This window comes from Melospiza georgiana, chromosome 3 (genome assembly GCF_028018845.1).
Source record: "Melospiza georgiana isolate bMelGeo1 chromosome 3, bMelGeo1.pri, whole genome shotgun sequence".
In the NCBI taxonomy this organism is placed as follows: Eukaryota; Metazoa; Chordata; class Aves; order Passeriformes; family Passerellidae; genus Melospiza; species Melospiza georgiana.
Window position 1 is genome coordinate 111,859,742 of NC_080432.1, and position 26,177 is coordinate 111,885,918.

Sequence of the window (26,177 nt, forward strand, 5' to 3'; positions counted from 1 at the left end):
CTAAACACTGGCATTCCAATGGCACAGGTCGTGGGACACTTTTCTGGTCTTCATAGGAGCACAGAAATGGAGCACTCCAGAGGAGCACAAGTCTTCTGCAGCTCTTCTGCTGGCTCACACCTCTCTCAGACACACCATGGATCAGAAGGCAAATATCATTTGTCAGTGCTGAGGCCACTGAATGCAGGAGTTTATCATTAGGGCCATGCATGTGCTGGTTTGTGGGGTGGATGGGGCTCCAGGTCCCGTGTCTGTTCCTGCTCAATCCCCACTGATTGATTGATTAGTAGCTGAGTTCAGTTACTTGAGGATCCCATTGCTTATACTTGAGCATTCTGTCAGATCTCTGTCAGAAACTTGCCTCCCTGGCCAACAGCTGCCTCTCTCATGTACTTCTAGGGCCACTGGGAGCCAGCTGGGCAGCTGATGTAACATCAAAATAGCTGCCTTCATCTCAGAGTGAATCTCACCTGTTATACCTAAAGAAATACAAGAAGCATCTGGATGATGCTCTTACTCATACAATTTACTTTTAGGTAGTTCTGCAAGGAGCAGGGAGTTGGACTCAAAGATCCCTATGAGTCCCTTGCAACTTGAGGTATTTTGTGGTTCTGAATAGGTCTTTAAATCCCTGAGTCAAGTCACTAGTGCAAGTTATTGAGCTCTCCTGGTCTGGAAAAACAAGCAACCAAAATCAGGAAGACATAGAGAAAACTAGACCAGCATGGCAGGCTGTATGATGGAAAATTTCTAAAACACTTCCTCTTCCACATCTCTCTAAAGATTAGGAAATTTTGCATCTAACTTCTCAACAGCAGTCCAGCTACCTTAGGTGTGTTAAATGGGCTTCATTTGGTGATAGATCATTGCTACTGTAGGCCAGCAAACAGGTTCAGCTCTGTGCAAATAATTTTAAATTAATTTAAAAACCTGACTTCTGTTAGATCGTAAGAGACAAGATTTAAAATAAATTTAAAGACATAAGCAGACATAAGCCAGAGAAAGGGGAAGAAGCCTCATGTGCAATGCCCAAGAGCAGCAGCACCAGCTCCAGCAGCTCCCTCATGGCACAAGGAAGGGGCACTGCTGTTTGCACTCAGGGAGTTAAATCACATCCCCTTCTCAGCAGCTTTCATCCATCAAAACATAACATTTATAGCTGAGACACAAAGCATCCTGATGCTGACTTTGATGAATTGAGGTGCTTTTGCTTTTGCAAGGTCCTGTCCTCTTTTCCCCTTCATTCCAAATGTCTGTTTATCACTCTGAAGGGTTTGTTTGCTGTGCTTTGTTTACATGTTGTCTGATCTGAAGGTTTGGTAAAACAGCAGTTTCACAAGCTCCTCATTATGTTTTATGCAGAAGCAGTGGGCTGATTAATGGAGGATGTGCAAATCAGTCAGTGCAAAGACAAATTCAAGAGTTTGCACAAAGCAAAAAACCAAACAAACATGGACCAATCAAAACCCAATCAAAATATGAGTTTTCATTCTTAGCCTTGAGAGAGAAAACTTCCAGTGAAAAAATCCATAAATGTTTTTATTCAGGGAAATAATTTTTTAATAATAAAGAGATACAAAATACTAGAATAAAAATAGGTCTAAATATGTAATTTTAACTCTTTAGTAAGGAGGCCATTTTAAACATCAATGCCAAGTGTATTCTGTATTTAACAATTTCTATAGAATTCATACTAATTTTAAATTTATAAGCTAGTGTGACATTTTTGGGTTTGTTTCACAGCCTGGATGAAAGAAAGGCATAAAGTGTAGCAGACAATAACAAGTTCAATGATTCAGTCAGTTTAGAAAGTTTACATTTGGTATAGGATTACAATCATAGATATATGAAACCCAGATCACCACCTCTTTCATGGCCATACCTACCATCCTCTTTTCCATCAAGTGCTTCAACAAACCTACATCTGTTATGCCAGTTATAAGAATTTAGAAAATTGCCAATGACTAAGTGAAAGGCAGTTGCTGACAGACTCAAATTTTAGTAGCTAAAATTTGTAACTGTTAGCAATTCCCTTATGCTAGTTTTATTTTTATGACTGTTTTTTGCTGCTTACCTTTCCCTTTTAATGCCCACTTTAACTTCTCCTGGTTTGTGAAACCAAGGCCTTTTAGAATTATTTGTAGAGCAAAACAAACATATGAAAGCTACAAGCCTATTTTTTTTTAAATAGATGCTAATATTGTGATGCTACTATTCAAGATGAAGTATTTCCTATTATGTATTTTTCTTTTATAATAAAATTAACATATCAAGTAGTTAAATGAGGAACTTGGTTACTACCCTTTTCTTGTAAACCATTTTGATTCAGGTTATTGAATATAGGTATCCAAATTTGAAAATCTCTTGATTAGATTGCTACTGACACGTTGATTTCTTCTGATAATGCTGTTGCATGCTTTCCCTTCATTTACCCTCCACAGCTGTGACTGCCTCCCTGGATGGAAAGGTGCCTTTTGCACAGAAACTGTGTCAGTGTGTGATCCTGAGCATGATCCTCCACACCTGTGCCAGCAAGGCAGTACCTGTGTGCCGCTGCCTGGTGGCTACACATGTCACTGTCCTCTTGGGACAACTGGGACCTACTGTGAACAAGGTATGTCAAATGCACAGTACATTGTACACATAGTTAGGTGATGTAAAACCACAGCATTTTGCAATATATCAGTTAAATGGGACATAGAGACACAAAATACAAAATAGATTTAAGAAAGTGATGTTCCTTTCTGTTGGAAAAAGTAATTTAAAGCAATGAATTATTAGATATTGTTTCCTTACTTTGCTTATTTTTAATGCCATTTTTTCCTTCAATTTTTTCAAATCAATCAACCAAGCTCACAAGCATGATTTGTCAGGCACCAAGGGGACAGGAAGCATTGCAGAGCAATGTTATAGTGCTTAATTCAATTCCCAAGCTCATCATAATGAAGTATGATGGGAAATACACTTGAGATCACAGTAGAGGGAAGCATCTGGGACCTTATCCAATTTCTACTGATCCTAATGGAGAGATTCCTGTTGAATTCACAGTCTGTTGGGTAGGAATGCACTGATAATGATGACAAGAGATGCAAACATCACTGTAAAAATCCACAAGTGATTATTCTCCCTGGCTTTTTTTCAACATGCCACCCTCAAAATATGTCCTCAGTTTGCAGGTTTTGCATTTCTTACCCTCATGTAAAGGAATCCTTTATCTGTTTTCTTCTCTGAGAGACTGTGCAAATATTCAACTATGTGGACACACAGATGTTGCAAGCTCAGGGACTTTTCCTGAAAGTGCCTGAAGTGATTGCTGAGCGTAAGAAGGTCCACACCCTCTATTCCACAGTCCTTAGATTCGTGTTAATTTTGTACAAGCTTTTGTTTTGCTGTTGAGAAGCTTTCTGTAAAACTTTTGGAGAACTCCAGTTACTGTTAAATAGCTGCCTTTCCAAACTGCCTGTCAAGGTCCAGCTCTCTTGTTGTGTGAGTTTGAAGCACCAAACTGACAAGCTGAACTGCGTTTGACCTGATTTGCAGTCCTCCTCACCCTGTAGATGGATAGTTCTTAAATCCCATTACATGTGGAATTGGTAGGCTCAAATAAAAAAGAATATAGCTTCTGGAAAGTTACTGTTGAATTCCTTATTCCAAGTAAAATGTGCTTGCTTTATTGCCTCTGCTGCAACAGCTGTTCAAGGCTCTTTATATGAACTTTTCAATTTTGAATTCTCATTTCAAGTAAGATTTTCAAAAGTAATGCCATCTGGATTCAGGACACTGATCATCAGGATATGTCCTATACACAAAGCAGGTAATTAATCAGGTAAACAGTCCTGTGTTCTGGTTCCAGAATACATTTGGGTCTTCTTATGATGGCCAAATTATCAGTACAGAACTTATATTGGAGCAAGAGAAAATTGTATTTCTTAAAGATTGTCTTTCTTGCAGTAATTCTTCACCTGATAAAGACATTAGAGGGTTCCTCTCTGTTTTATTTAAAAGCTTTCCTTTTCTGAATAGGTACTGTGGATCCTGACCAAACTCTGTGCCCTGTATTTCACCTTACTCTGTGGCAGAATAATGAATTATCATGAGATTTTTCAAAGAGCAGTTTGCACTTTTAGTGGATGGCAAATTGCTAAAAAACAGCTGCTTATCAAGATTGAATATCTCATCTCTGGATTAATGGTGGTTATTGGAGCCAAAGGAAAAAGAGACAGAGAGCAATGAACAGCCCAAGGGACTGGGAGAAACAAAGGGTAATTAAAGGATGAAGACTAATGAATGTACCGGCAGGAAGGAAAAAAGTGTAAGAAGACAAAAGAGATTTATGAGGCAAGAAAAGCATAGAGTAGAATTACAAAGGGTAAGAACAAACAGGGTTTACCAGACAATAGCAACTGGTAAAGACAGCACAACAGTAGGGATTGCACAGGAACAGGTTAGGTGAAGCAAGAAAATGGGGCAATAGGGGTAGAACCACAATAATAAACAAGAGCACTCTGAACACACCTATTAAGGGTACTCAGGCTAAATCATCAATAAACAAGCATTAACTTGTTTGGCAAACACTAAAAATGTTTGAGGTTCTTTATTAACCATGTACATGAGAGAGGAGACTTGAAGGCCTATGAGCAGATGAGGATGATGCCCATCTTCACTGTAATGGTCTTGCTTAGAGCATCTACTCAAGCCACCAAGGATGCAATGGCTGTCAGCACAGAGATAGGGTGTATTATGGTTAAGCTTTAGATGTCAGAGCTCCACTAGCAAGTGTTCAGTGGTTGGAAAGCTTAGAACAAGACTAAGCACAGGGAGAGAAAGTTCTGTTAAAGAACACAGTTTTCATGGCACACTTACGGCCTGAGAGTCACAGGACTCACTTGAATATCTCCCAGTGACCATTGCCAATAGGTAAATTGAGCAATACTCTCAGGAGGTTGCAGAAAGGCCTGTATTATTTCATGTGTTTTAGAGGAAATAGAAGAAATAAACCCGCTTGACAAAGAGAAGGTAGCAATTTCAATTACTCTTAATTTCTATTGGCTGTTCACAACAAATTCATATTCAGGAAGTAGTGCAGTGATATTTTGTAGGCCGAAATGCTGAGAGCAAATATTTCACTGTATATTTCAACCTGACAAAGCAAGTACCAGGACTTGCTTTTCTCAGAGAAAGATCAAGAGGTTCAGCAGGTAGACAGTACCCTGGTGACGGACAAATAGGAAGATGCCTGTGAAATTTAAGACCAGTTTTGGGAAGGCAAGCATCCATAATGAGCACTAAGAAAGAAGGACAGGGCTGTAAATTAGATCAGAATGGGCCCAAGAAATAAAGCCTTGTCATGCAAGGCAGAGTAATGCATTTGTTCAACTACTTAAAACTCCACTTCTTGGGTGCACTGTGTTGTCCAAACTCATTAACACTCATAAAACAAGAGTGTTACATTTAGAAAGGTAACACTGATGTAAACAAACAAAAATGTTATTAATTTATACCTCCAGAAACAAAAGTGATTTAAATGAAATGGGAAGGAAATAGAAGATTCATGGAGGAGTCTATTTTGCTTGGTGTTAGCATTGCCATTTGGACTCAAACCACTTCCAAGACTCTTTGTGACACATGAAGCAACGAATCTTGTTCCACTGGTTTGAAAAGGTCACAGCTGTGACAGCAACACAGCAAAGCCAGCCCAGCTCCTGAGGTGCATAAATGGCATCCAAATATTGCCATGATCTGGCCCAGCATTAATTCTTAGTTAGCAGTCTCATAACCACAAGGATTGGAAATATGGGGAAGTAGTTTATCTAGGGTTTTTTTAAAAATTGTTATGTTTTCCATGACACCAAAACATGATGCTAATAAAATCTTTGAGTCATTTGACTTAAAGTTTGCAACTAAAGCACCAGACAATTATAACTTTTCTTCTGATTAAGAAGATTCAGCCCGCAGCAGCATAATAATTTACTTATTTCAAGAACACACATTATTCAAACCAACAAGAGTTTCCAGTAATTTGTCTGGGGAGTGTCCTGCATGGCTTTGCAGGCCAAATTCCAGCATATTCCGTTTGTGCCAATGAACACCTTTGTAATTAGAGCTCTCAAAGGGCTTCTGAAGAGGGAGAAGTCTCTAAGGACCTGTTTTTTCAGTTCCCCTGCAAGTGTATAGTAGACCTGTTGGTTTCACTGTGATTATTACTGTGAGAAACAGTGGCCAAGATCAAATGTCAAGGATGATTCTTCCTGAGAAAGAAGAAACAGTGTAAAACCCTTTTACAGCAGGTAGCTTAATTATACAGCACATTATTACATATGTGAACACAATATCTTTTTTCACAAATAGTAATTATTAAGATATGTGAATATTAAAATTACAGGCATTATCCTTAATTACAGCCTGCATTTATATTTTAATCTCTGCTGAATTCTATTTTAGCAGCTTATTCCTCTCATAAGAACTGTGTGCCTGTGTGAGGCCAGTCAGTAATCCTGTCTCCAGCTGTGGCCAACAATGGAGGTTTAGAGAAAAAATTGACACAGCAACTACATGCAATATCTCCCTGAAGCACTCTTTATTGCTTACCTCTTTTTTTTCTTGCCATTTGTCTTAATGGATTAAATCAAGTCTTTAATCTTGTCATAAGCAGCATCACCAAAGGCTATGAAAAACTTGAACAAAAATAAATTTTAAATCAATAAAGTTCCTCTGACATTCCATTACACATTGAGATGTATTTACACATAAGATAGAGTTTCTATAGGTCCTGAGTATATTTATTTCCCAGATAATTTTGTGGAGGAATTAAGAAGACCTACAATTTCAGATTAGTTAATTGTGAGATAAGAGAGACTGATAATGTTCTTATTTAAGGGGACAGCAATGCAATATTTGAAAGATTCTATAGATGGCACTATTGGAGAACACTTGTCAGTGGTGAAAATAAACAGAGTTTTCATCACAGTATTTCTGTGAATTTTAAATTATTCAGCAGTTTTCTTTAGCAGGAATAGTTTGTGCCACATACGTTCATAAAATCTATTGTGATAATTTTTCTTGACTTCAAGGCATGATAACAGAATGCTACTGCCTTTTTCACAAAGAAACAAGTTAATAAACAGAATTCTTCAACTGTATATTAGTCTCTGAATTCTGTAGCTACTAATATTGCCTGTCAATGTACAACTCTTGAAGGACTGAAAGAAAACGTAAAGAGTTTTCATTGTTCTGTCCTTGGTTTAAAGAGATACATGTCAAGCAATAAAGCCATTTCCTTGATGAACAAAGAGTGAGCAACTTCCTTGGGCCATGTTTATTCAACTCAAGTCAATTTCCTACATATTATTTTGATGTCAAATTCCATCATTCTGATATAAAAGTATAGCAAATTTTTGAAACTACCTGATAAACTAACAGAACAAAAACTCTTTACTTTTGAAATAATTTTTACTATAAATATTTTTTACTTTCTACACAGTATAGAATGTTACTTGACTTATTTTGGCTACTATTGTAAGATAAATTAATTCACAGTAAGATTTAGCTCAACTTGTACATGACAAGACACCTTATATACACAGTCATGTACACTTATTTTGGCTTTACCTGACAATGCAGTTGGACTTGCACAGTCTGTTTCATAGTTACCATTAGGACACTTTTGTTTCTATGTTTAACCACAAGGGCAATTTGCTATTGAGTCACAGTGACTATTGTCACTATTCTCACTATTGTCTTTTAGTCATGTAAGCAATGCCAATCCCATCAAGCTTTGTTCCCAGTGACATTTTTTGAAAATTTGTGGCAATATGAGAAAATGCTTAAGTAGTAGCCACAGCATTCATGTTGCATAAGGATAAAATGTGTTGTCTAAATTTTACCTGAAAGGTAGTTTTACCCAAAGGCCATGTAAGCCTTCAGGTTTATCATTAACAGCCCAGTAAACTTCATATTCAAGGCAGGCACAAGGGAAAATGCATTTGTAATATTTATCTGTATAATTTAAAATGCCAAGTAGAATAAAATTAGTTACCTACTCAAATACATCATATAGAAACCCAAGGGGAAGTCATGTATGATAAAATGAAGGAGATGATTATGCCCTCCACTGTAAGTCAGCCATGTCATCATGGAATGTGTTGTCCCAATGAAAATTCAATCATCTACTGACCATTGCCTCCACTCACCCAACAGAGCAAGAACAAGATCCAGCCAGCTAACTAGCACTTGGCAGGATGACTCTGAAATAACTTACACTTCCCCTATGAGCATGAACAATATGCTGAAAATGTGCTTGCCATCTTACTTTGTGCAAGTGTTCAGAGGTAGGTAGGTAGGTAATGGTGGGAACTAGTTTTAAAGCAAAGCACCTAGATTAAAGTGTCTAAATGTGAGTTCAATATATAAGTTCCTATTATGAGTTTAAAGCTCTGAGAGCGTTTCTCAGCCCACAGGGATGGGGCTGGTGTTGGGTCTCAAAGACAGCTTTGTTGAGAAGCCCCAGCAGGAGTTTCCTCCTGCATTGCTTCAGGAGCAGCTTTAAATACCCCATGATCCCGTGCTGAATTAGACTGTAGCAGCATCAAGATCCACTTCATCTGGACCCTGACTCACAGACTGATTTGCAGGTTGGACCTTAACACCTGCCTCATCACTGTGGAACTGATGTTTCACTTGCCCTAGCTCAGCTATCAGGTGTGGAGAGGCTTGATCAGGCTTTACCAAGTGAGAAAATGAGCCAGACATGTTTTTTTCTATGTCTTTTATTATTAGGTCCTCACTCCTTTGAGCAGTGACTCACATTTCCTTTCCCCTTCTTGCTGGAAGGTGGAACACATTGCCCAGAGAGGCTGCAGGGTGTCTGTCACTGGAGATATTCAAGAACTGTCTAGACACAAGCCCTGTGCCATGGGCTCTGGGATGACCCAGCTTGGGCAGGGAGGCTGGGCCAGGTGATCCACTGTGGTCCCTTCCAACCATGCTGTGATTCTGTGTAGCATCATCAGATACTCGTGTTCAGCTTAGAAAACAGAGCCATTAATCAGATCCAGAGGTATTTGTGTAAATGCCTGCTGTAGTCACAACGCATCCCACGGTGCTAAGCATTCTAGTGAGTAATGCAGTAGTTACACAGCAAAGTTCCTCCCAATTTAGCTTATGGGATCAGCAAAGCAATCCATTTACTTCATTTGTTTTAGCAGAGAGCTTCTCAGGAGTAAGCATATCTAACACAGGTGTTGTCTTGTGCGAGTTTAGCTGAGCTTCTTATTTTCTTATGTTAGGTGAAAAACAAAGTTTCCTGCCAAGAAAACAGCATTAGAGTGCTTCAGCCTCTGATGTGTTGGTTTTGTATATGCCTGCCATAAAAGAAAATTGAAAAGCTTGAATTGTCATATTCTTCACGTTAAAAGTTTGCCTGTCTATAGAAGAAATTTTGCAAAAATGAAAATGAAATTTCATACTGCTCACCTCTGTGCACTGTGGTAGAGTCAATGCATTCTGTTTTGGTATATATGTGCACGTATGGGTTCCAAGCACCTGTCAAGCCAGATTTTTTCCATGCATATAATCAGTACTTGCAGGATCTACAGGCCATTTACAAGAAAATTATAAGTCATTCTACTACTTCCTATAGTTACTCCTGCTGCATTGTGGCAAAATATGTTACTTTCTGACACTTGTAAGATACATTTATTGGGAATAAGCATACTTTTTATAGATAATGAAAATAAAATATTTGCATCTTAGAAGTTCCAGAATGAAGTATATTAAATAGAGTATTGTATTTGATATCTATAAATCAGGATAATACCTTCCTTACTAAAGAATTGACATCTGTTGCTGAAGCTGTGGGTCGTATTTTTCAATACTCTATCTGAAATATGAAACCATGGACTTAATTCTTTCTCTGAGTGATACTATAAAATCATATTTTATCCTTGTTCTCCTTCTCTGCTTCAAGGCTTTTTATCACAGCAATCTTCCTTTTATATCCCTCCCAATGTCAAGCAATGTAGCATTTCAATCCTGCTGATTTTGCTCTCACACTAGTCATTGTCCAGGCTTCCTCCATAAGCAGCAAAGAATTAACTGCATTGATAAAGTGACACTGAATCTGCCACAGAGACTTTCAGATACCTCATTACACACTTTGCCTAAGGCGACCTTTCAAGCAGCAGCACATTTTCATGTAAGATTGACCACTGTGGCACAGTTCCTCCACATGTAAGTCCCACTGTGCAAACATCTGCTAAGAGAAGACTGACTTACAAATTATGCATGAAAAAAAAGTCTATGTACAAAATGAATTATTATTACTGATTGTTTCTAAAATATGAAGACATCAATATAGGGATTTTAACTACTAATGGAGAGCCTTGTCTCACCTACTGAAAAAAAAAAAATCCATATGGAATAAAAAGTGTTACTCTGTCTTTTGTACCTGATAATGTTAATAAGTTTTAGTGATGTAAAGTACAGCACCAAATCTGTTTAGCAATCTTTATTACTATTTATCATCTAGGGTAATTGCTATTCTAAATGCTTCTGTTTCTGTGAACTCTTAAGTATAGATGCCAGGAACTTCATGCTTTAGACTTTATGAATATATTACTACAGACACTGCCTAGCCTTGATAGCATGCATAACAGCTATTGTGACCCTTAGGATGGGAGTGATTTGAGATTATATATAGATTGAACAACAGCCCATCAAAAGCCTGATTCAGATCATTCAAGCATTAAATAAATCCATTCTAACCGATATTCCAGTGATTACAACTTACTTTTAGACTTACTGAGATTTTGTGCCATCAAATCCACATACCTTCCTCAGAAATATTATCTGTAATCTACCAGGGGGAATCAGTAAAAAGGTCAGCTGTGCAGTTACTGCCATTCAAGAGGCATCCTCAGGTCAGGCTGTGCTGATAACAGGTGAGAGATCTGGATCTTCTGCAGTGCTGCATCTGCCTGCTGGACCCTGTCCACCAGGGACACCTCGAGCCCTGTTCTGAGGGAGGTGGTGTGACAAATAGACAAATGACAAGAGCTTGCAGCGTGCTGGCCGTGTTCCAGCCTGATAACTGAGGCCCATCTGTCATAGGCAGTGCAAGGTGCAGCTGGGTGGTGAGTGGGCTCACCAGCAGATGCTGGGCAGAAAACTTGAGTGTGGAAAGACAGCAAAAGGTACCTTGGAATGCACTTCAAGGACATCCTAAAGGTATATGTGACTGAGAGCAAGTTACCATGAAACAATGAAATTGGGAGCACCAAAATGAGGAAAGACATTGGCCTCTTAGATGGAAAACAGCACAGCCTCAGCTGGGAAATGCAGAAGTGAGAAGGGAACACTTACAACTCAGGCATTTAACACTACTGTTTAACTAAACAGTAAAACCAGTTTTACACACACAGGTCTAAATACACACAGCTAAGTAGCTTGATTATTCCAGTGAACCCACAAATACAGTAAAGTGACAACTACCTTATCTACACGAAACCACCACTAACATGACAATGTATTAGCTAATACCTCACATTATTAGAGAGTTTATTTACAAGAGCATGTAGTTACAGGACAAGGGGGAATGGCTTCAAGCTGAGAGTAGGTTGAGATTAGGTATTAAGAAAAAATCTTTGAGGCTGGTGAGGCATGGGAACAGGCTGCCCAGAAAAGTTGTGGATGCCCCATCTCTGGAAGTGCCCCAGACCAGGCTGGATGGAGTCCTGAGCAAGCTGACCTACTGGAAGATGTCCCTGACCATAGCAGGGGAGTTGGATCAAGATGATCTTTAAGGTCCCTTCCAAACCAACTCATTCTGAGATTCTTTGATTCTATGATCATTATATCTCAAATATGCAATGTTACAGTGGGAAAAACTGGAAATTTTTTCAAGTCACATAAGCATTATAGAAAAGTGTAATAATTTATCAGTTGGCTGAAGGCAACTGAACCAGCCTAATTTTGTAGTGGTATAAGAACAACCAGCGCTGAGGGAAGAGGTAAGACAGAATGATAAGTTGTGTATAGCTCAAAAGTGTACATCGTATCCTAACTGTAATTGTGTGAGTGTTCTCTTTCACTATAAAACAGGATTATTTGAATTATCAAACATCTCAGTATGATTACCCGAATAACAAATTTCAGCAACAATTAATGAATTGTTCCCACTTAAAAGGTACATTCTTATAACACACAAAGCAGCTCATTACAAATCCTCCACTAGGATTTTCATCTGTATGGTGAGAAAAAAAATGTTTATTTTGACTCCTGCAACAGCATTTTGCATTTCATTTTTTAAACAATGTGAAATTTACACTTATACTTATTTGAAAATGAATGCTAACAAGATCATATTTATTTTGCATGAGAACTGCAGCCTTAATTGTTGAGGAAAATAAGGAACCCAGAAGACAATGGCATTGATTTGCTATTATCTAAGTTTTATTTTTTATCTAGGTTATTTTTATTCTGTGAAAAGTGAAGAATGGGAAGTATTATGTACAGCATTTAAAAACCATACAAAATAACTGATTCCATAATAATGCTGTCCTCTCAAAATATCTTTCAGAAGACCTTTCCTCTTGCATTTTTCAGATATTTCCATTAGTGATGCATCCTTCAGAAATAATGAATCATCATGGATGTCATTTGCACCCTTTTATATCCGGCACAAGACCCATATTAAACTGCAGTTCCAGCCTCTCTCTCCAGATGGGATCCTGTTCTACACTGCACAGCACTTGGGTACTCAGTCAGGTAAGGGGATTCCAGCTTGCTGCTATCACACAGCCAGGTACTTTTGTGTAAGAGAAAGGGATTATGTTGGGGTGATTCAGGCATTCAGTCTCTGTCACCCATTGCCCATGGTGGCTGGGTTTTATCACAGAATCACAGATTGTTAGGGGATTGGAAGGGACCCTAAACACCATCTAGTCCCAAGTCTCCTGCCATGGGCAAGGACACTTTCCACTAGACCAGGTTGCTCAAGGCTTTCTCCAACCTGGCCTCGAGCACTGCCAGGCCTGGGGCATTAACAAGGCCCTGGGCAACCTGTTCCAGTGTCCCACCACCCTCACAGTAAAATATGTCTTCCTAATACCTAACCTAAATTGTCTCTCTTTCAAATTTTCACTACTCGTTGTGCTGTAGTTCATGACAAGTCCCTCTCTGGCTTCCTTGATTCCCTGCAGACACTGGCAGGTTGCTGTGAGTTCCCCACACAGCCTTCCCTTCTCCAGACTGATCAGCCCCAGCTTTCTCAGCCTGTCTTTGTAGGGGAGTTTCTCCAGTCCTCTTATCAAAATTTTGGCCTTCCCCTGGACTAGCTCATATAATTCCATATCCTTCTTGTGCTGGGGAGAGAACTGTATGCAGAACTGTATTGTACAGTTGATTTCACAGAATCACAGAAGTTCAAGGCTGGAAGAGACCTATAAGATCATCAAATCCAGCCAATGTTCTAACTGTTCAACTAGATCATGGCAGCAAGTGCCACATCCAGTCTTTTTTTGAATTCTTCAAGGGATGATGACTGCACCACCTCACTGGGTAAATGATTCCAGTATCTGACCACTCTTTCTGTGAAATATTTCCTTCTTAATTCTAACTTACATCTCGCTTGACGCAGCTTGAGACTGTGTCCTCTTGTCCTATCTGTTGTCGCCCAGAGAAAGAGCCCGACCCCCAGCTCACCACAGCCACCCTTCAGGAAGTTGTACTGAATTTGAACTGTAAATAATCAAGTTCATAAGAAAGAAACATGCAAAACCAAAGTTTAAGATAGTCCAAGGCCAGAAAGTACTTAGGGAACTTATTTAATGGTTCAGGAAAGCACTTCCCCCTGAAAGTGACCTCAGCCAGCTTTTTAGATGCTACACTAAGATTCTCACTTTGGGGAGCTGGACTGCTGTTTTAAATGACCAAAACCAAAGCAAGATAAAACCTCATCAAACAAGTTAAGTGCAAGTCAACAGAGCAAATGAGGCTTCTCAGAAGTGTAGCTTGTTATTATATAATGTTGAAAAGTGTGCTGGTGCAGCATGTAAAACATGCAAGTTCTGCATTTCCCAGATATGCAGAGTGACAAATAAATCTAAATAAAATATGTATAGAAGTATTTTAAATTTTACTAAGTTATCATTCCTATGTCATGAAAACATACTTTGATAGTGTAAGTACATTCTAAAATTTAGGCTTTAAGGTGTACATTTTTGTAATTACTTTATTAAAATACTCAATTGCATTTAAATGTCGATTGCTGTTTAAAAACCAGAAGCATTATGTCATCCATAACATCATCTTAGAGCAGATTTTTCTCTTGTATTGAGCAGTAGTTTATGCAAAAATGATTCTTAATATGACAAAACAAGTTAATTATTGATCATATGTTTTTACATTCCTTTGTTCAAAGTCTAAAGCTCTAAGATACTTCAATAAACAGCCACAAATTCATATAAACACACATATGCCCAATGTACCAGCACCTTACTGTGTACACAGATGTTTCAACAGGTTGATAATGCATCATACACTGCTGACACCTCCTGTTTGCCTTATTCTAATTGCAACCACATACAGAGAAGAAGCTTCAAAGAAAAGTATATGGAGCATCTGTAATAAAAATACATGTATTACCAAAGAGCTCTGTATTCTACAATGAATCTTTTATAGTTCTATCACTTACAGGCCAAATTCTGAGATTCCTGGTGAATTGTACTCTCCTGTATAAACTAAAGCACTGAGTAGGCCATGAAAAATAGAAGAAGATCTCTCTCAGAAAGAATAGTCAGAGGTCATGGAAGCAGCTTAGCATCTAATGAAATTAAATACCTTTTTGGAAGCATCAAAAAGAGTGCTAAGTATGTTTAACTTGGGCCAGGAGTGGTGTAGCCTGAGCATGCCCTCATTTTCTTGCCATTCCTGAGTGTTTAGTTTGCACAGGAAAGAATATTTTCTTTCAATCACTTTCTAGAATCATAGCAATTCAATTTCAAAATAAAATTCCTAAAATTCCTCTTATACAGAGGGATTTATTTACAAATTTCTTATTTCTACTGTCGTCTAGTTTTGAAAGACTCAGGAAAAGCTAATCACCAGGTTTTTTAATTTTGCCTTCGTATAATCGTGTCAAATCCAGGCCAGAATTAGAGTGAAAGACCTAGAAGTATTCTTAGCTGTGAGCAGATGAGATACAGCTTTCTGTTGAAGATTAGTTTAGAAAGAACTCAAATAAAGTTTCTTCTTCTAGACAGTTACATAAGAGTTAATAAATTAATCACTGAAACCACAGGATTTTATTTCTAAAATTCCTTTTTAATGGGAAATAATTCAGTATTTTTTCCCTCACTATGCAATGCTGTTGGTTTTTTTTAAGAAATGAGGTAACTATACAGCTAATTTAGCAATGATACTGAGTAGCACAGTTATGTATCAGCTTGGTTTGTCACTCACATAAACAATACCCTGGGACTTTTCCTTCAGAGACATGTACCACCGAATAATCCTCCCATCACTAAAAACAAAATCACATCTTTAGTAGGTAAGAAAAAAACACGAGATGTCTGTTGAAACATTTTCCTCCAGCTTTTTTTCTTTCCAAAGAACATGAGAGAACTTTCTAGAAAGGGCAAGTCTCCTTAATTTGAAGTTGATCTGGTGATCCCAGCTTCTATTCCTCTAAAAATATCACTAAGACAGTACACAGATTTAAATACCTCACAAACTGGCACAAAATGGAAAACATCCTGTGAATCTGTTAGCCTAATTTCCTATAATTGCCAGTCATCCATTTTGTTGCTTTGTCAACTATTTCTGAATGTGCATCCTGACTTCAAGTATGGCACTATGGATTTCTGCAGGCCCTAAGAAAATAATTTCCAAAGTCTGACAAAATTTATGGGGCTGGCAGTGTTAATAACAAGTTAGGGATAAAACCCAACCCAACAAGTGAGTTGACTTCAGAAACTTGAAGACAAGGGAACTTTTTTCCTCCCTTTTGACTACTTGCTTAATGCACTGCATCTGGGCAAGGTCTCTGCAAACACTATGGAACTCACGTGGAGCCCAGCACACTGTTTGTAGAAGGCCAGCTCACTTCACATTTTCTCAAGGGCAGTGTATTATTCTATTTTTACCAATGAAAGCATGAACTCCTAATGATTACACAGCCTTTAATTCAAACAGGGCTTGCTGGATGCCCATCAAGTGCTTGAACAAGGTATATAAGTCAGTCCATTTACACAGCAGCCACTCTGTATGTTTGGAGGCCTTGGCACTCTGGGTGAAAAGCAGCTGTGCTTTTTTGTTGAGTCACAGCATTACTGAAGCTTTACCTTAGTTATCAAAAGTGGAATATGCCATAGACTGCCTGCATTATTCCAGAGTTCAGGCCAGGGTGATGGAAAGGTTTGCTCCCCAAAGGGATGAGAATGAACAGTCATGATAGGTGACTAAGAATGAAGTCAGGTCAATAAACAGAATGGGATGACTCATGCTAAATTTAACACTCAACATTTGCAACAGCAGTTCTCTGTCTCTCTTTAGCCAGATTATGTCACCTACCTGGTCTGAAAAACCTAAAAACTTTAACTCCTGGTATTTAAGGCATTTCAGTTTATAAATCTGTAACATGAAAAGAAGAGAATGCCAGTACAAGTATGTGATGTCTGCATGATGAAAACTGAATAATGGAACTGGACTAAAATCTTTTGGAAATATTCAGAACTTTTAAATATCTAAAAGGCAGGAGTATTATTTTCCTAATCAGAAAGAAACTGATCATCCACTCACTTTTAAAACAAGAATTTGAGTGGTTAAGTCTTTTTTTCTTTGCAGCCATATTTTCTTAGCTGACAGGGACATAATTTCTGCTTTATTACTAGTTTTGGAATCATTTGTATGGATTAAATCAGCAGTGTAGGAAGCAGAACTGGCAGCCAGCTGTGTGACAGAACAGACATCCCCACTGTCCTGAAATCTGTTGCAAATGAAGTGTTATTGTTACCCATTTGACACTGGCAAGCAAACAAAAAACGTTTGGCAAATTGAGGCTGCTCAAGGAAGGTGGCTCCTTCCAGCTGCCAAAATGTGCCAGGGTGACAGTGATGACTAAAGGAAGCACAATACATCTCTTCACAAAGAAGAAACACATTTTGGAAAGATGAGGCTGAACAGTCTAATCTACAAATAGATGGGTGCCCACCTCTTGTAGACACATGGGCATCACTGTCTGCAAGGTTGCTCCGGATCCCAGCTATGCCCTTCCTGCTATGGGATGGTGCTCCAAAATGAAGCTGGACTCTACCTATTATTGACACACTGTTTTTTTTACATGGTTTGAGAAATATACAGGCTTGACTTGACATCAGTTTTCAGTCTTGCATGAGCTAGAACTCAACACATGGAACAGAATAAATTATAATAGTCCATGAAAGCATATCCATGGGTAACTCCCTTAAATGTGTGTTAGGGGCACTGGCTATGGTCACCCCTAGGTAAAATATCAAGTTACAACAGCTGCAACAAGCTCCTTTACCTTGCCAGCCAACTGGTACCTATCTGCATGCACACACTCAGACATGGGAAAAGACAAGGTTAACAAATTTAAAGGAAGACAGCTTCAACCATGTTGACGTATTACCAGCTAGCAATTAACAGCAGAATCTGCAGAGGGTGGGAAAAAGGCTCATCTCTTATCTGTTCTTCGTTCCCTCATTTTACCCCACTATAGCCCTTTCTTTTCTTCCCTTTTCTCTCCTTGGCCTTAGGCCTTACTCTGGCTAGTGGAAATGCTCAGGAGGCATGTGAAGGACAACTGCTGGTCAGCCAGGTTTCCTCTCAGGTGGACACCAGAGTGCATCACCTTCCTTGGCCACAGATTGTAGCCATTCAGCTGGAGGCTGATAGGGCTATTTCAACCCCTTCTAGACAAGAAAAGTTCTGCTCCTGGAAGAAAATGTAAGGGGTGACAGTGTAAGAGATTGTGGTTCAGGTCCGTGAAAAATCATTCAGGAGAGCAGGATGAGAGGAAAACTGTGAAGAACAGAATGATGAAAAACAAGAATGAAAGCAATGTGAACTCAGGTCAGCAAGGCAGGAAGGAGCAGTGAGCAGATAGCTCTTGGAGCTGAGGTGGTTATAGGATGCATCAGGCCAATACGAGGCAGTAATACTGCTCGAGACACAGGCACTTCCTCATGGTGGTTAACAAGGCCAGTTTGGAATGAAGATGAGCACATAGCTGAACCTGGAGTAAGAGGTTTCATGAACTGGGAGTGGTTCCCATGAATGTTACTGCTTATGAGGATAAAAGGCTCAAATGTTCACCCTGCCACCAAGATGGTGTCAGTGACCAATAACAACTTCTGAAAAAAATGGTGCAAGGAGAGTGGAGGAAGTGCTACTCAGTACCACAGAGGTTGAAACTGGCACTCTGGGCTTGAGCTAGAGCACAGAAGGGTGGGGTAAACTCACCCAACAGAGGGCAGAGGCTGCAAACATACACCCAGAGGTGCTGTCTCAGGGCTCCAAAACAACTAAAGGAACCCAGACTGTAGATGTTCAGTAACCAGGAAACCACAGGGTAGGGCTCCTGGGACACCTAACCTGCAAGAAGCTGCTGAAACACTGAGCTCATCAAAGCTTCTGTCTTCAGCTTAGCATAGAGGCTCCTGCTCAGTAACACAGGATGAGACAAAAGACAAGCAACACATGCTTAAAGGAATCTAGATCTTCAGTAGTCCCAGGACTAATCAGTGACTTTGAGCACACAGGGAGCATTCAGAGACACTTGTATCTGTGTATCACTGAGATTTTGGTCATATCAGCAAAACAGTGAATGCCACTGAGTACAAGATTACATCCACTACTACAAAGGTCACTTGAAAGTATGTTCTGGAAGTTCCTTTGGTCATGCAAACTAGTGGGAAATACTTCTTAATTTTCAATGGACCATAGGAAAAACCTCAGGTACTCTTTTAACAGGTTAAGAAAGGCCTTGCTTTACACACACACCCCAGAGCACAAGGATAGACTGAAGGCACTGTGAGGAAGAGACCTTGAAACAGAAATGTTAAAAATACCATCCAGGATGCTGTCCCAGCTCATAGTGTGTCAGCTTAAGACACTGACTCTGTGTTTAGACCTCCTAGGAAATACATCTGTATCGGACATATTCTGTACTGTCAGCAGTAAATGCAGAGATCTTTGCCCAACACAGCTTTGTAAATTGAAAATTACATTTTTTATTTCGGTGCTTCTGGCCTGAATAGGACATCTCCAAAGAGAGTGCAATTTTCCTAGAATGTATTTCCAACTGTACCAAGTTTTGACAAATTATGATATACATGAGTTTCCCATGGTAACATAGAAGCATGGAGAGTTGATACTGCTTGAGCATGATCTTAGTTAGAATGGGGGTATACAGACACATCTGCATCTCCAGATAAAGACTGAACATGAAAAGGCATTGTTACCATTTGGAAGCATTTAAAATTTGACTTTGAGACTGCAACCAATTTGTTGAAGAGACTTACATATATATTCATAGTAGTAGCAAGCTGAAAATATTTGTGATGCACTCAGAATTCATCATAAGAAGTCATATAAGAAGATACTACTACAGATAATCCAGAGCTCACAGTAGCACTTGGATGTACTTTTAGGAGACTTCATTATCTCCCAGTTTGAGGAACTGACTGCTGAAGACACAGGGCTGACTAGCCTTCTGGGAATTCTGACATGCAGTATGGGAGCAGGTGAGACTTGTGAAAGAAGAAAAACGTGAAAATAAAGCTATGAAGAAAAATTCACTCCTGCTTTGGAGTTCTGGTTTCTAATATTAAATACAGACAATCCACTCTGAGGCAGAGCAACTTTGACCTTCAGTCACTTGGTGAAAACCCCAAACTAAGACTTGCAGGTAGAAGTGCTGTTTTATCTCCAGAACAGGCTCTTCCTTTAAGGCAATGCCGCCTACAAATTCCCTTCCCTTGAGAAGAAGGGAATTAGCATTTGGGCTATTAAAAAAAAAAAAAAAAAAATCACTGTTTTACTGAAACAGGGAATATTACAGGGGCAAGAAGGTGCATCAGAACAGAACTAAATGTTGTTAATAATTTTGTTCAATGCCCAGGGTCTTGACATGTTGCAGTTTCAAGGCCCAGCTAACCTACAACAGCCTACTTAGAAAGAAGATTCAACCTTACTGACACAGGTTGCCTTGCATCCAAGAGGCTGGGCAAAGACTTGCATGCAGAATAAAAGAACAACTATGAGTGCCTGTCTCAGGAGTCTGTTTTTTTTTATGACACCACTGATGGAGATTAATAGCCCATATTAAGTGAGCTGCTAATCTAAAAAGCCAGAAGCCAAGTTGTGTGTCCTATGCATAGATTGTATTTTCAAGAAAGCAGGGACCAGCTGTACAGTCTAGTGCTGGAAAAACTAAGGATGTCATCTCCTTCATGCTTAACCAAAGTCAACCTCCTCAGAAAGGTCTCTGGCCACAGGTTAAATGAGGCAGGTCTGAGCTATGATCAAATTGAAATAGTAAAAACTGTAGTACTTCTTGGTCTCCTATACAGAGACTGAGAAGAGAAAATCAGTGGCAAGAATGCCATTTGTTTAAACTGGTGATACAACTCCTTTGAAGACATCGCCTGCGCAGGCTCCAGCTGTGCAACCTGGCCCTCAGAGACAGGGCAGATGTAGATCTCTTGTTGAAAATACTACTGGTTGCTAAATTGAAAAGCATCAAAGACAAGCCCATCATTTCCCTTCACTTTCAGAGGAAGTTTCTTGGACAGTGAACACACAGCACTTTACACGACAGTCCTAAGATGCTTTCAGCCAGTCGCCCCTAGTAGTACCTATGATATGATAAACTTCTTGGAGAAATACTGACTGCATCCTAGGATCAACTTTCAGATTCTAAAATTTATCTCAACACTCAACACTCTGTTGTTCTTGCAAACAACTAAAATAGAAAATAATTTGTGAAAAGATAGGGTCTAATCAGAGGACTAAGAAAGGCCTCAGGGAGAGGTGAAACTGGAAGTGTAATTTTTTTGTTCAAAAGTAGCAGAAGTAGTTACTCTAGTTTGAAGTGAAGCTTCAAATTTGTGCGAGAACATTCAGCAATAACCTCTTTACACTGTAGACAGCAGATTCAGTAACACAGATTTCTTCTTGCAATAAGGCTAAATAAGATTCCAAAACAGATCATTGTCAAATGTGCAAAGCCACCAAAACCCTCCCCTGCAGGTCAGGGAGTCTTGGAGAACTGCCAGTTTCTCCAGGTCTTGATTGCAGCTCAGATGCAACAGTAACCCTGGTCAGATGTTTTCCTCCTTCCTAGACAGCAAAATATGAGTACTTGTGTCCTTAAACAGGTCTGCATGTCCAGGAAGGAGAGGGGATCAAAGGCAGCCAAAGAGGTAGCTCAGAAACTTTTCCTTATCTTCCTTTCTTACCCTAGGATTGAGGGCCTGATAAAAGACACAGACAAGTGGGTTATGTACACTGCTGGAACAAAGCAAGACGAGTGCATTCAAACTATGTACTGAAAAATCAAGCACACAAAGCCACATCACTAAGCAGGAGAAATCTCAAGTGAAGGAAATTATATTAATTTTCTGGAAAAAAAGAAACAACGAAGGTCCTTGAAAAGAACACTAATACAGAGAAGTAAACCAGATTATCACAACTGGAACTAGCAAGCTAGAAGGGAGTGCTCTGCTATCACCAGAGTTGAAAGAAGGAAGAGCTTTTTTCTTGTTCTTCCCATGGGTATCTGGAGCAGGGAAGGTGAGGCATGATGGGCTCTACAGCCACTAATACAAATAAAACATCTCTAGCCTGCCTAAACGGCAACCTGAACATCTCTTGAATAGGGAGGTATCATTTTGGCAATTTTCACAAGCCTTCAGTAAATTAAGCCATTCAATTTCACTACAGGCATTGTAATCCAAGGATTAGAAATACTCAAAAATTAAACACACATGAAAGCAAACTTCATCATTCTGATAGGTCCACCCTTAGGAATGCTTAATCTTTAAGGAAACTGGACTGGTAACTATTAGGAAAGCTTGCATTCAAATTAAACTAACATTTACCAGTTTAATGGATAACAACCTGATGCCTATTGTTTCCAAAAGTAAGATATAAAAGTCAAATTGCACAGGCAAACCTGAAAAAATTTGAGAACAAAACTTTAATTTGCAGACTTTTCTGCTGCTCTCTCCTGCTTCCCTGTCACCTTCCCCTATTAGGCTCTACTGCTGCCCTTACAAACTTCTCCATCTTCTCCATCTCCCATTTCCTAACCCTTCCCAGTTTTCCTTTTTCATGCCTGGAAGTACATTTTCAAGTGGTACTCTCTCTCCTTTTACACTGCCCATAAGGCCAGAAACACTGATAGTACCAGAAGAGAGAACTCCCTTCTAATACTTCCTGTCACAAAGGCCTCTAGAAGAACAATGCAATAAAAAACATATCTGTTCCTACAGCTGTCAGATTATTAAACCTAAACATCCCTGCTGTGAAAAGGAGCCTTCAGGGAAAGCAGAGTATGTCTGATGCAGACAAAACTGTTCATTAAACTGACAAATCCATCAAGCCTTTATTCAACATACTGAAGTTGAGAGTATTTCTGCCTTTGTAACTTGGCCAAAACTTTTCTCTTTTCCATGGGAACACAGATTCACACTTCCTAGATGCCAAAGTGATCCTGTTTGCTCCTGTGTCAGTTATCTAGTCTTTGCACAAAAGCAGAGCATTTCAGAAGGCTGGGCTTTTTACTTTGAGGCAAACATGGGCTCAGTTTCCAATAATGAGGAAGAAAAAAAAAAAAAAAAGGCTAAAAGCAGCTCATCAGGGAACATTTCCCTTTGTGTGATTTAGATATAATGATGATACAAGGAAACGCAGGCATGAAAGCATCAGAATCATTAATATATTGTTCTTCAATACACCCCTCTAAAACTTAAAAATATTTCATACTGTTTTTTTACAGGTGATTTTCTATGTATATCATTAGTAAATGGATTTACACAGTTACGCTACAACCTTGGAGACAGAACAGTCATCCTCCAGACCCTTCAGAAGGTCCACACAAATGGAAACACATGGCACTTACTTAATGCAGGAAGAGTTGGTAATGAAGGCTACCTGGACCTGGATGGTATCAACGTTACTCAAAAAGCCAGTCCTGGAATGAATGCTCTAGACACACACTCAGATTTTTTTGTTGGGGGGGTATCCTCCTTAAACCTTGTTAATCCAATGGCAACAGAAAATGAGCCCACAGGTTTCACTGGTTGTATTCGAGAAATAATTATAAACAACAGGGAACTGAATCTCACCGTGACTGACGCCAAGGGTGGGGCCAACATTGGTGACTGTGATGGCACAGACTGTGGTTACACTGTGTGCAAAAATAATGGAACATGTCAAGTTGGAAACTCAGGCTTTTCTTGTTCTTGCCCAAAAGACTGGACAGGGACCAAGTGTGAACAATCCATTCACTGTTCACAAAACATGTGTGGGTCTCATGCACTTTGTATTCCTCAGCCTTCTTCATTTTCATATACCTGTGCATGTGCACTAGGCTGGACAGGTAAGTACTGCGATAACAAAATGAAATTTTATATAGCAAAGTTTGTTGGCAACTCCTACATTAAATACACAGATCCTTTTTATGGAAAAAGAGACCTCCAGTACAGCCGCCTTTCTTTAAATTTTACTACCAATCAAACTGAAGGCTTAATAGCATGGATGGGAAAAAGTGAAGATGAAGATAATGACTTCCTTGCTATTGGTCTTGCCAATGGAACTTTAAAAGTTGTAATTAATCTTGGAGAAAGAATCTCTGTTCCTCTAATGCACAGAAAGTATTTCACCTGTTCTGATGGAAAATGGCATTTCACTACTGTAGTTCAAAACCAAACTTGTGTTAAGGTTTATCTTGATGAGGAACTAATCCTTTTTGAAGATATTGACCCACAAAGAAAATACACTGCTTTAAACTACGGTGGCATTTGTTACTTTGGTGGGTTTGAAATGGGCAGGAAAGTCAATATAGTCACTACAGGGCTTTTCCAGAAGGAATTCATTGGTAAGATTAAAGATGTTGTGCTCTTCCAAGATTCTAAAAAGATTCAGCTAATGAAAGCAGAAGGATACAACATTCATGATGGAAATTCTGGAAATTAATTGAAAAAAACTGTCCAAGACTCTATTAAAAAGGTAAAATTCCTTTTCCTCCTGTTTATTGTGTTAGCTGGCAGTGTATGACTCAGCAACCAACATAGGAAAGCATTTAAAAAGTAATAAGGGACAAATTTATGTGGAGTATTAATAACACATACATATAAAATATGAGCAATTTTTTTCCTCATAGAATTATTTATATATACCCTTTAGCATTTACTTTAAAATAATGGGAAAGTCTGAAAGGTTTTTTTTCTTTATTGTGCTGGAAATAGTTTTGTAAAGAAAGAGGTAGGGATTAGTTTATAAAGCCAACCATCATTCAAGTGTTGTTTGTTGCTTTATGAAAACAGAAAACTGTTACCTGTTTCTTCAACTCTTGAATATTATTAAAATGTTTATTTTATAATGTTAAGATCCAGTCTAAAAACTGAAATTGGTGGAGGAAGAAACAGTATGTTTGAGGCAAAATCCACATTTATTGTAATGAGAATTTTAAAAAATGCAACAGCTATAATTACTTGTTAAGTTCAAAAAGACCCTAATTAGGTAATAAAGTTGTTCTCACTCCCTTATCTGTGTCCATCTTGTATGTACTATATGTAAGAGGGTAGAATTCAAGCCTCTCTTAAGTCTGCTAAAATATTACTCTTAAAGAATGATTTTAAGAGCAAAAAACATAGATAATTTTAGAGAGAGAAAACAGGCCTCCTGGTTTTCTCCAGCAGAGATCTCCCTTATTCAGTCTCAAAAGTAAATAGAGCTGTTCATACATGAATACAAAAAAATAAATTCCTTCTCATAAAGCTGTCTTATATTCTGCTTTAGGAAGCAAAAAAAAATTTAAAACTCTATCTTAATGTGCTTATACATCTTAATGTGCCAATACATCTTAATGTGCCAATAATATAAAATGGCATCTACATTTCTCATTTGACTGCTGGCTTACTAAATTAGTAAAATTATTAAATAAAAATAAATAGTGATTGATTTGTATCTTTTTCCTTTTCCACTTTACTATTGCTAAAAAGCACATAACAAACCATTACCTCCTTGCATGAAAATTCTCTGAATGCAAGTCTTCAGCATATACCTGTCAGAAACAAGTAACTATTTTGGGGCAGAGAGGGAAGTGAGGATGGGGTGCATGTTATAGGGCAATGGCCATAGGCACCTAAAACTGGGTGACATACACTTGCTTCCACACCACCATCCTTAACCACTTACCAACTTAGCAATGAAAGCACTGTCAAGTCAGTTACAGGTGACTAAACGATAACTGAAGTGCATGGAGCTACCCCAAGATGTTTCATTAAGCATTTGTGAACATCTTTGTGAGGTTCATTCTATTTTCTTCAGCTGCTCTGAGCCCTCAAGTGATCAGTCTGAGGCAACAGAGCTTCTGCAACTCTTCCCAAAAGGCAGCTCATGAAGCCCATCTGACTTTTGAGCTGTCCCAGACTCTTCTCTTTCAGTTTCATCTAGACAGAGGCTTTTATGGCCACGTGATGCTGGAGAAGGGAGCATATTTAAGGTTTATCTTGTTCTCTCTGGGGCTTCTGCTGTACTGCCAGTTCCTCAGCAGTCCACACTGCCTTGTGTGATCTGAGCACTGATTTGGTGTAAAACAAGGAACAAGTAATCAGAGCACTTCCAGCAAACACAAATGTTGGAAGGAGAGTGACTGAAGGCAATGGAAAAGTAAAATCCTTTATTCTTGTAGTAGCAGGATTTATTCCCATTACACTAAGTCACATCCTTGGAATAAATCCTGGAGACTTTTGCTGTTTGTTAACTTAAACACTTAACAAAACTCTCCCTCAAGAGCTGTTTTACTGTGGCTCTCTTCAGGTTTTGCATACACAAGGCAGGTGGCAAAGCACTCAGCAAACTTGAAAAAAGTTTACATATTCTTTTAAACAAATTATTTCTGGTAGTTCTGGCAGAAAGCATTCCCATCCCTT

The 26,177-nt window shown here is 38.9% G+C and overlaps 1 protein-coding gene across 1 annotated transcript in view; it reads left to right on the forward strand.

Moving 5' to 3' along the window:
* EYS (eyes shut homolog) overlaps positions 1–24,935 on the forward strand; it is a 701,217-nt gene extending 676,282 nt beyond the window's left edge. The window contains exons 47-49 of the mRNA XM_058021581.1: positions 2,442–2,614; positions 12,601–12,762; positions 23,018–24,935. Coding sequence (XP_057877564.1) covers positions 2,442–2,614; positions 12,601–12,762; positions 23,018–24,216 — 1,534 coding nt within the window. The 3' untranslated portion in view covers positions 24,217–24,935. The remainder of the gene's footprint in view (positions 1–2,441; positions 2,615–12,600; positions 12,763–23,017) is intronic.
* The last annotated feature ends 1,242 nt before the right edge of the window (positions 24,936–26,177 follow it).